Raw genomic sequence first — 12,233 nt, forward strand, 5'->3', positions numbered from 1 at the left:
TCCATAGTAGTGACCCAGAAAATAAACCCCACTCATGTCTCAGAGAATGCACAAGTTAATCTTTCCTGCCTGAGTATTTTGGAACATCCCAAACACACAGTGGACTGTGGTACTGCAGATCCCTAGCCCTAACTATTCCAACTATTAGGCCCTGCCAATCTGGAAGCTTTTAAACATGGGTGAACATGGCAGCACACATGGGTAAGGTATCAGAATGAACTGATAAATGAAAAAAAAATCTACCATTCTACAATCCTTGTAGCTCCCCAGACAATGCTGTCCCAATGATGATTTTAAACCCGGATAATAAAATTAGCAGGCAAAAGCAAAATTATTCAGTTTTCCCCACAAGTTTTTAAAGCTAACAGGTCCTAACATTGTCTTAATTAATGCTTAACACACATAAAACTGTTATAATATAAAAAGTAGTCAAGGGTTTCAAGAACCTTTTAACTGTTTATCTCACATGTAGAAAATAGTAATAATAAATAATGGTAACTGTTTAGTTTTGAAATGTAATGTATCATAACTATAATATTTATTGTACTTCCTTACCAGTGGAAGACCTAATCCTGCTCTAGCCCAGTTCACAGAGGACAGTTGTTCTCTGAGCATGTCAGCAACAGGACTAGCCAGGTTTCGGGGTGGAAACACAGGACCCTGGCATGTTGGGCACTGGTATCCATCTGGTGCCGTGTTGAGAGGTTGATGAGAGGCCAACTCATTCAGACACGACCAGTGGAACAAATCTTACAAAAGAATAAATGTACAGACATTTATTAAAATTAATGACAAACATTTATCTAAGAATATACCACATTGAAGCTCCTAATGTAGTCAATTAGTGAAGAATGTTTTTTTTCTGAATTTGTGTTTAAGCACTGTAAGATAGGTCTCATTCACTAATAATTGGATGAGTTTATCAAATTTAAAACTGAAACATCTGAAATTCTCATCAAAACTTCCCATCTAAATCGCAACACACATGTAAGCTTGTAGGTTTGTTCTTAAATTCGTTTTTCTGTTAGTAAAATTAGATTGATCTGATATTACAGCTCAAAAAAGCTTCAAATATAGGGCTTTCCTTGGAGCAGCACTTGTCCAAAGTTAATTCTGAGACAAATTATGAAATAAGAAGAGAAAACTAAAGATAAGGCATGGAAACTAAAAAAAAAAAATTAATGACGGATATGGAACACGCTTTCAGTTCAGAAAATGCAAGTTGCACTGCATTTTTGTTGACTTTAAAAAAAAAACTCTTCGTTTTATGATGCTAGGCCACACTGCATCAACAGTCTTGATGCTCAGGTGTTCCTTCTGCAGAGGTAACTTTTTCCGACTGCAGTGACATCAAGTGCTCCGTCAAAACACGAGACACAGTATGCAAACATGAGATGTGTGTAGTGTACATATAATCTATTGCGTATGTGTGATGTGTGGCATAGATTATTGCGCTCGCATGGTATAAGTTGTTCTTTAATGTTTTCTTAAATTTAAAGTACATTTTAGTACACAATTTTTGATTAATCGAGATTTATTATGTAAACTGTCTATACACACATTTAATGCAAAAAAAAAAAAATTGTAAGCATGTTTAATGAATGAAACCAAGTGCATTTATTTTCTCACCATAACAAACTAGTCGAACAGTATCCTGGGAATCTAATGGTTGGATGCACAAACTGCAGTTGGGGTTGTAATCACTGTCTTGTAGCCACTGTAGGTATGACTGTACAATACACTGTATAAAAAAAAAATCACAATAAACAAACTTTGATTATGAGCTCAAAATATTCTTGCAATGCCAAATTGAAAATCCTGACATCATTCAAAACGAGTTAATTAATGAAAAGCAATAATACCAACCTTGTTGTGATTAGACACAAGACAGTGCTCACACACGTTGACACGGTGTTTAAAGCAAAACAGGTTTGTTACCTTCTTCTTAGGGCACTTGCACAAGCCCATGGTGTCTCCCTATCAAACAAAACATCACATCATTATGTGTGTGATAGATATGTGTGTGCATATTTATATGATCCATATATCTATATTTGTAAAAAGAGGCAGTCAAAATTACAGTTTTTTTCTGTTATGTCAAATTCCAGGATGTTAAATAAAGGTTGTTTCATGAAGACATTTTGTAAATTTCCTAAGGTAAATATATCAAAACTTCATTTTGACGAGTAATTTGCATAACTAAGAACTAAATTTGGACAGCTTCAAAGGCAATAACGTTATTTATCATGTCAATTTGTTGTTTGTTTTTTAAACTGTTAGATTCCAGATTTTTTAATAGTCGTATCTCGGCCAACTGCTGTCCAATGCCAACAAACTAAACATCAGTGGAAAGCTTATTTATTCATGTAATGTAATGTGATGCGTTTATGCTTGCATATACCCTAGTTAACGTTACGTGTTTGATTTAAATTTAATTATAATGTAAAACTGGCATTTAAAATGTAATATACAACATTTAATATAAACCTTTAACGTTAAACATATTCGCTTTCCTTTGCACTTAACTAACGCTAAAGGTAAACAAATGGTCTCATGTTACATCGGAAATAGATAAAAAGTTTAAGATTGATGTAAATATTACTGATACGGGAGCTGCTCGCAAATACGTTGATAAACATATTATTAAAACAATAACGTTACTTCATATATGCGTGTGTGTGCATATGACAATAAAAAAATATCGGATAACAAAATGTTGCAAATACCAAGACAAAGAGATTAACTCTTTCTCAAATGGTTCAGTATTTCTCAAAATATCATTACCACTTCTCCCTTGGTTGCTTTGTTGCCACGTCCTTTCCGCTTCCGTCGCAGGGTAATGTCGTCAGATTAATCGCTTACTCTGGCTGGCTGCTTTCTAAACCATAATGTTACGTCCTAAATTCGCATTATACTACGCCCTAAAAAAAAAAAAGTTTGTTTGTCGGGAATACTTTAGAGAATGGAAGCTTAAACTTTCTTAATTTCACAACGTTAAACAATACCTTTAAAATAAATTATATAAAAAACTGTCTCAATAACCCATTGTCTATATGGAATCTGATCCCTAATTTATTTTTTTCCAAATTAGGTGGATTAAAGTTTTTTTTTTTTAAGTTTAATTATAATATTATGAAAATCCCCATAAAATTGCCCTATTTTCATAGGCAAATGTTATTAACTTGGTCCCTCATATTTAAACACAATGTTACACTTTATTCATACATAATTTGGAATAATAAGAACATCTTGTATAAAAACAAATCTCTATTCTTCAATAACTGGTTTAAAAAATAATATAATTTATGTGTCTCAATTTTTTAACGATAGGGGTTTACTTTGTAACTACTCTGAATTTTTAGTTAAGCACGGAATTCCTATAAGCCCAAAAGACTATTGTTGCTGATGATATTCCACAAGGTGTTTTTATGCTTTTTAAAGGACTTTCATTTCCAATTACTTGTCATTCAGTGGACCTTTGGAAAACATTTATTGGTAAAAACTGCCTATTACTGTGCCTAATGTGATGTCATATTGGAGTGGTTTTGTGAATGATATTTCCTGGAAGAAAGTTTGTCATTACCCCACAAATTTTTTATAACAAACAAAATAAGAGAAGTTACCTTTAAACTGATTTATAGATGCTATTAATCTTAAAAGACTTAAGAATGATATTAACACCAACTGTTCATTTTGCTTAGTGAATCCTGAGACGTCTGTTCATTTATTTTGGACTTGCCCTCATTCAATGACATTTTGGTGTGATGTTCTTGATTTTATAAAAGTTTATGTGAAGGCAGATTTTGAATTTACATATAAGAATGTTATCTTTGGTTTCCATGATTGTGAAAAGGAAAATAATACTTATTTCATGAACCTTGTTTTTTGTTGGCCAAATTTCATATTCACAGGAGCAAGTTTTGTAAGTGTAAACCTTTTTTCCCTAAATTTAAAATTGAAATGAAAATGTATTTTGAGTGTATTGAAGGATCAATCAACTTAAAAGCAATACGAACAAGGACTTTGATTAAGGACTTGGCACTTATCTTGGACTAAATGACTAAAAAACCCTGGATTGTTGCTGTTTGATTCATGACATTTGTTGTTATTGTTTTTCAAGCATTCAATAAAAAAATAACAAAAATAAAAAAGTTTGTATTTTTTTTAATTGAACATACAGTAATGTACAACAACTTGGCATTATCAGTACACCTTTACATTACAAATAAATGGAAACAGGTGAAAAATAAAGAACATATAATGTTACATAAAATAATTATAAGTAAATACATAATTAAATCTAAAAACAAATTAATAAATAAAAAGGACTTGGCGTTTTATACTGTAATTTATAATTTTTTTTTATCAAAGACCGAAGATTAATTGCACTTTTTGTTTTCATTATCTTAAGAGATTTTAAGAGATTTTGTATATGAAAGAATCTCACTGCGTTCGCGTGGGTTTCCTCCGGGTGCTCCAGTTTTTCCCACAGTCCAAAGACATGTGGTAGGCTACTGGTAAATTGGGTAAGCTAAAATTGTTTATAGTGTATGTTTTGCAGATTAGTGTGTGCAAAGGTGTGAAAATACAAGTGTTATATATATATATATATATATATATATATATATATATATATATATATATATATATATATATATAWATATATATATATATATATATATATATATATATATATATATATAAATATATATATATATATATATAAATATATATATAAATATATATAAATATATATATATAAATATATATATATATATATAAATATATATAAATATATATATATAAATATATATAAATATATATATATATATATATATATATATATATATATATATATATATATATATATATATATATATATATATATAAATATAAATATATATAAATATATATATATATATATATATATATATATATATATATATATATATATATATATATATATAAATATATATATATATATATATATATATATATATATATATATAAATATATATATAAATATATATATATATATATATATATATATATATATATATAAATATATATATATATATATATATATATATATATATATATATATATATATATATATATATTTATATATATATATATATATATATATATATATATATATATATATATATATATATATATATATATATATATATATATATATATATATATATATATATTTATATATATACACACACACACACACACACAAGTATTATAAGTTCTGGGTGGAGTAATATGTTTTGTGTTTTAATGATGTCTAAGTGTATGTATGCTGTAAAGTATGTTATGATCAGTGTCAAAAATTTATTTCAGCTCTTTACAGTAAAGTAAATTAAAAGTAAATTATCATAATGGTAGTGGAATTAAAATATATGAAAACAGACAGATAAATATGCAGCAGAATACAGACAATAACAAAAATGTGTCGTGATTAATGATTCAATAAAATAACTACAATATGCAGTTAGCAAATTGTATAATAATAATATTATACAATATGTTGTATAATAATAAGACAAAATAATAAATCAATCAATGTGTTAGTTATTAAATGTAATGTCTTTAAACAAAGTTTGTGTGTTCAGTTTGGTAATGTGGTACATCATTATTTTGTGGAAGACAGACACAACTAATAAAAAGAAAGAAAAATTATGATTATAATGCCAACTAAATGTGATTTGATTTACCTAATACACGTTCGCTGATATAGAATAATATAATATTATAAAATGTAATCTTCCATTTCCCAGCACTGAAGTTTTGCAGGCAGGTTTCTTGACGTGTTATAGAGATGTTCTTCAGTTCTCCTTACTTATCTGATCTCTGCGGCTGCGGTCGAGCTCCTTTGGCAGATGTAAGGGGCCTATTAGTCTATTAGTCCTATGACAGAACTAACAGTATGGGATAAGATTAAATGTGTGGAAGCCTTCTCTCACACAGCTGAAAAATGTTGTTTCATAAATCTAATTTTGACTTGACTTTATCTATCTATCTATCTATCTATCTATCTATCTATCTATCTATCTATCTATCTATCTATCTATCTATCTATCTATCTATCTATCTATCTATACACACTTTACATTTAATAAATTAATTTTTTTTTTTACTTTTTTTTTTTTCAACTGTGTAAATTATAACATTTCATCTTAATGTCAAAAAGCACTTCTAAATCATAACTATTACATTCCTTCCCCTTTTTTGTCTAAGGTGGGGGAAGGAAAGTAACAAAGTAAACAAAAATTTAGAATTTAAGGGAAAAGGACCTAAATTAATGAAAATTGTAAAGTTTAAAAACAAAATTTGAGGGAACACTTTAATCCTCTACCTCTGAAATGTGTAACAACCACAAGAGTAACCTTAAATCTTTAGTTTTCATTAAATCAACAATAAAGGATACACAAGTCTTTAGGAGAAGAATTAACCAAAACAAACAAAACTAGTTTAGGAGAACTATTAAGTAATCTAGTCCAGGTAAATGAAAAGAAATAAAACAACAAAGGCTTTCCTTAACTCCCTTACTATGAACAAACAGTAAAACAAGTACAAAAATAAAAACGGCACTCTCTCCCTATTGTAAATCAAATATTCAGACAAAGAAACAATAGTTACCTTTTGAAGACCACACACAAAAAAAATAATTTTAAATAATACAACTACGAAAGCAGACACACTGCCTATAAAGCTCCACAATAGAAACACCAAGTTTTTTCAAAGACAGAAGTTAAATTGAACCAAATAGCTTATTAACTTCTCATGTCACACAACAGGTCAATACCCACAAAGTATGCAATAACCACAAGTCTGGAGCAGAGGAGAAGTGAACCCTCTCCTTGGGTTGAGGCACATTGCTCTTTTGTAGCAGCGTGTCACTGCAGCACGCTCCAATTTATTCATATTCCCAGGGAATTATATATTTTAAAAAAAGAGGTATATAATTAGTTTTAAGCTGTGAATCTATTTACCAACATTGAATTCCCTCTAATTTACAGAAATGCAATTTTACATAAATTCTCAAAAAACACCATTCATACTTTGAAATAAATATTACAAAAATCTACAAAAACCAAAGTAGATTATTTTAAAGCTATAAGTGGGATGTATCTGTCAAGTGAATATTTAGTTAGATTTGGGGATGAGTCTAATAAATGTGTTTTGTGATGATATTGAAACAACATATTTGTTTTTTTCTATATATATGTGGATGCATTATGGTCAGATGTTTATGACCGGTTTACCCAAAGATTCCACACATAAGGATCTTTAATGTGAATGACATAATTTATAAATTTACTTGTTATGGATAGTAAAAAAAAAGATGCCTTCTTAATCAACAACAAAGCTTGGAAAATTCTACATACACAAATCAAAATATTTTAAGGTGAAACTAATATTTTGTGCCTTTTAGAACTGAGATTCTTACATAAATGCCCTTAGGAAACAAAAACAAAAGTGCAATTAATCTTCTTTGGTAGAAAAGTATAAATTGCAGGAAAAGCCCTTGTCCTTTTCATTTATTTTATTTAGTTATTAATTATTTTTATGTAATGCATTATATAATTTGTTTTTTTTTTAATAATGTAAAGATGCCAAGTTATTTGCATTACATTTTACTCAATAAAAATATATGGAAGTCCTAAGATACATTAAAATATTTTTTGTCTTGTTTTCTCTATCTCGACATAAAAAAAGTTCAGTTTCAGCTTATTCTACTATGTTACGCATATCACATTATTTGCAGCTTTCACTTCTTAAAAGTAACTGAAAATAACTTGCAGAAAGGACAATCAAATAAAAAAATAAACAAAAAAAATTCTTTATAATCCAATTCATGCAACAATTTTTGCACTTATACTCTAAAATGAGTACAGTTAAGGGATAATTAGTAAATAATTATTAATTATAATCATATACATTAATAGTCATGAATTTGATTGATGATACATTAATTATTAGCATAATTGGCTGCTCCGAACTCTCTTAATACGTGTTACGCGAATTGTGCAGACTCTGCTGCTCTAGCAAAACACTCATGTTGTTCTTTCTTCATACAATCATTAAGTTACATGTGGAAGATTGTTTTAAAGGCCGAATTAGGTAGAATTTGGTGGTCATACATTGGGCCAAATAATTAATAATATTGATAATTATAAATAATAATACATGAAAGACAAAAAATTTGTGCTCATGATAAAACTATGTTGAGATCACTAGTTTTCTCAAGAAAAAATATTTGAATGCATGGCCTCTTAAGACTTCCATAGTCATAACATGATATAAGGTAAATGTATTCTCACCAAAATACTTTTTTTTTTATCTGAGTACTTTGATTAAAAGTAAAAAGATACAGAAAATACCTTTGCCTGGATGTTTATTATCAGTATATCAATATACCAGAGTTATGTTTGAATGGAAATGTAAAAAAAAAAAAAACAACAACAACATTGTACTGATCTATTTTTTTTGCATCTACAGTAAATCCTATAAATAAAAAAAAAACTATTTAAACATCAACATTTATAATTGGCGGTATGGTTTTACAGTGTTTAGTGTTGCCTCACAGTAAGAAGGTAGCTGGTTTGAGTTTAGACCATGAGACATTTCTTTGTGAGTTTGTCATGTTCTCCCAGTGTTCTCTTTGGTTTCATCCGTGTGCTCCGGTATACTCCACAGTTCAAAGATATGCGGTATAGCTGAACTGGATAAACTAAACTGTCCATAGTGTATAATTGTGTGTGTGTGTGTCAGTGTAATTGAGAGTGAATACGCGTTTCCCAGCACTGGCGGTTCACGAGTTACTGTACCTTCAGTGGTTGCTGCTGGACAGGCATCTGCAGCTCAAAAAATATATATGCCAGAGCAGGGCTTGACATTAACGTTTTTGATCACCAGCCACTGTGGCTGGTAGTTTTCCAACATTACTAGCCACTCGTCTTTTTCACTAGCCACAATTTTGTTGGGAAAATATACTATAATATTATATACATAAATATGACTTTGACATGATAAAATTACTTGATTTAGATTTTGCATTATCTCCACATGCCTCCTGATTCATTTCACTTTTTGTGTCGTGAATGAGCTTGCTGAATAATCATGAAAAAATGGATTATGGATTCATAGCATTACAGTTAGTTTTTATTTCACATAATTTTCAGAGCTCAAAATGAAGGATTTACCAAATTTATATCTCTGACCACACCCAACATAAAAATTTAATAATTTCTTAGCTACAAATTTTAAATGTGTCAAAACAAGCAAAATATAGCTGTATACTATACTTTTTATTTACCAAACGTATGCACAGAAATCTGTCCTGGCTAAAGGTCCCAGATCACCAGTTAACTACACACAAATGGGGAATTAATCTCCCATTAAAGCGATGTTATTGTAAAAAAATGATAATTAAACCAAATTAACACATAAGAAAGCAGGTAAAAACATACCGTGTGATAATAAAAGGATGATCACACACAGAGGAAATGTTTGATCCTTAAATAATCTGTTCAAAGAATGGGTAAAGCGAAAGCAACTGGCACTTCTTACTATAAGCCAACTCTGGAACTCTTGAAAGCAGCAAGACTTTGGGTGCATGTTCATAACTTTTTGTGTAGTCTATTTGAAAGAGAACCGATCACATCAGTTGTGTTTCTAGACACATATGCTTCACGAAAGGAAACGGGAGTGCGCAACCGTTCTAAACAATCGCGCACATCACCTCTGCCGTTAGGGCGAGTGATTATCCTCTCATTCGGAATTCACCTGCTTTGCTCGAGCAAAGTTGCGAACGCAATTATTTTTGTCAGTCGTGCATGCACATTGGAACATCCTTATTGTTGAACCCTGCTTTTAAGAATTATTATCTGGGAAAATTATTTTTAACCAGCCAAAGTGGCTAGTGGGAGTGTCTGTCTTACCCGCCACTGCTGAAATCTACCCGCATTTGGTGAGTGTTAATGTAAAGCCCTGTGCCAGAGTAATTGGCAGTTTGTTCCACTTTGGCAACCACTGATAAATCATGAAATAAGCCCAAGGAAAGTGAGGGAGTGACCTTTAAAATTGTAGACAACATGTAGCTGTATATATTGTTTATTAAGAGTCAAATCAATCAAATCACAATTAAAAGCTTCAGAATCACTGTGGTTTGTTCAATAAAAACTGCAGCAGCAGCCGTAAGAGGGCTTCATTCCAGCCCAGCACATCCCCGTCAGTGACCCTCTCATATAAACCCATGCTTTCTGTGCCCCAGCATAAGTTTATCCTGCCATTTTGGCCATCAGCCCTTGGACTCAAAGCAAGAGTATTGAGCTGATAGCAGAAAAATGAGAAGAACTGTCCATCTGTGATGACAGCCTGAGACACAAACGGCCTGCTCACATCGTCTTCAGCCCAAAAGCCTTGTCAAAACAAAACACATTTAGTAATTAAAGACACAATATATAATTTATCACATTTTCAAAATAAATGATGAGGTAAGGTCCCCAATTACTTAAAATGACACAACAACATCAGGCTAAACATTTTATAACTATCACTTCTGCATTTGTCCAGCTATTTTACCATAGTTTCTACATACAGAAACTGAGAATAGTGCCATTTTAGCTATATTTAAAATGGGAATTTCTCTGGCTTAATACGTCCATGGGATAATGTAATTGCATAACTTCTACTTTAAGACAAATTTCTTAAATATTGTGCCTTTCACAAATTTCACAAATTTCTTAAATATTGTGCCTTTAAAAGTCATTGTCCAACAACAAAGATAAAAACAAGATAATTTCAAATTAGAATTGGTTTTATAAGAATGCTGATATTATTAAAAATGACTAACCTTGATACATAGCCTGAGCCCCAGTCCATGCGAAAAGGCTGGCAATTGCATTTGCTCTCAGTGACACCTCCACCTGATTAGAGAGGCCTCTCTTGTTCATGTTATCTCTGCAAAACCTATCAGGAACAATGTGAAACTGTGTGTGACCATAGCAGCAAGGGTCTTCCAGTTTGGTGCCTGTGGGGTAAAGCAAACCAAACCAAAAACTTAATATATTGTTCACACGAAGCTGTGTGCTACCACAATTACTTTAAGTAGTTTGATCTGGTGGTCAAATTCTTGTTAATAGGTTGTATGGACATGGCGTAATCGTTGGCATGCAAAATTCAGATAGAGGAAAATCATAATTAATACTTATAATATTCCTCCATCTAAATTTTGCCTGTCAACGAAAAATTATTATTAACAATGTTTTTACATATGTTTATATATTATATACATATGATGATTTGAAAATGAAAATGTAGGGTTTTTAAAAGCTGGCATGCTCTCAAACCCTACCCATTCATTTCAATTAGTTTGATCTGATCTGAATTTAAAAGGTGGCTTGCATTTAAACCGTACACATAAACCTACCCCTAATTTGAGGATAACCAAATACTAAAAAATACCAATGTGACTGGACAAATTAATAATCAGCATCCCTTTAGATCAATGCTGTGTTAAAGCAAATGTTGCGCAGTAGAGTTATTTCCTCCCTTGCACAAAAAATATCCTTGCCACATGTATTGCGTTTAGCAATGTTGCTATCTTTTTCACAAAGTTTAAGCAATCTATTGAACTATTGCTATGGGAAGTATCAGTGCTAATTAGGGTTGTGTTGACAGACACAATGCTGAGCTGGCATTGGGGTCCTCCGCCCTGCCCCTATCGCAGCATCATCGCGCTTGTGAAAAATACACATGGCCCCGATTACACTAATACGTCTTAGTTTTAAAATTGCATTTTATAAGAAAAACGATCCTTGTCCACACTGGCGTTTCACCTAGCATTTCTGATAAGCCCTCCTTCCACATTATACCGCTGGAAATGCACATCACGTGACCACACACACACACACACACACACACACACACACACACACACACACACACACACACACACACACACACACAAAAACAAACACAAACACTCTGTCATGTGCTGTAGCGTCTGAGCTCCAGCAGTTAGCCCAGAGAACAATGAACGTCAGACAGTTTATCAAGTATGTACCGCTGGATGGCGTCTCACTACAGTTGTTACATGTGATATTTAAATAATCTTGTCTCTATCTAACGACTCTTTGGTCTTTTGAATCTATCAGATGACGTGTCACAGCATCAGCACACTATGATTTGGTTATGGGTAAAACAAAGAGCATGCA

At 31.2% G+C, this 12,233-nt stretch overlaps 2 protein-coding genes across 6 annotated transcripts in view; both read right to left on the minus strand.

Annotated features, from left to right (window-relative positions):
• Nucleotides 1-2,813, minus strand: part of zfpl1 (zinc finger protein-like 1) — a 32,390-nt gene extending 29,577 nt beyond the window's left edge. For 3 of the 5 annotated variants that reach the window (XM_073950023.1, XM_073950021.1, NM_200673.1), the window contains 4 exon segments: nucleotides 2,785-2,813; nucleotides 1,867-1,977; nucleotides 1,630-1,741; nucleotides 556-749 (listed from right to left, as the gene is read on the minus strand). In XM_073950023.1, the coding sequence (XP_073806124.1) occupies nucleotides 556-749; nucleotides 1,630-1,741; nucleotides 1,867-1,968 (408 nt within the window). In that variant the 5' untranslated portion in view covers nucleotides 1,969-1,977; nucleotides 2,785-2,813. 5 annotated transcript variants of the gene reach the window in all.
• Nucleotides 2,814-10,112: 7,299 nt separating this feature from the next.
• mrps30 (mitochondrial ribosomal protein S30) overlaps nucleotides 10,113-12,233 on the minus strand; it is a 28,481-nt gene continuing 26,360 nt past the window's right edge. Inside the window, 2 exon segments of the mRNA NM_001089371.1 lie at nucleotides 10,113-10,436; nucleotides 10,871-11,047. Coding sequence (NP_001082840.1) covers nucleotides 10,174-10,436; nucleotides 10,871-11,047 — 440 coding nt within the window. The 3' untranslated portion in view covers nucleotides 10,113-10,173.

The sequence above is a fragment of the Danio rerio genome, chromosome 5 (assembly GCF_049306965.1).
Source record: "Danio rerio strain Tuebingen ecotype United States chromosome 5, GRCz12tu, whole genome shotgun sequence".
Lineage (NCBI taxonomy): Eukaryota > Metazoa > Chordata > Actinopteri > Cypriniformes > Danionidae > Danio > Danio rerio.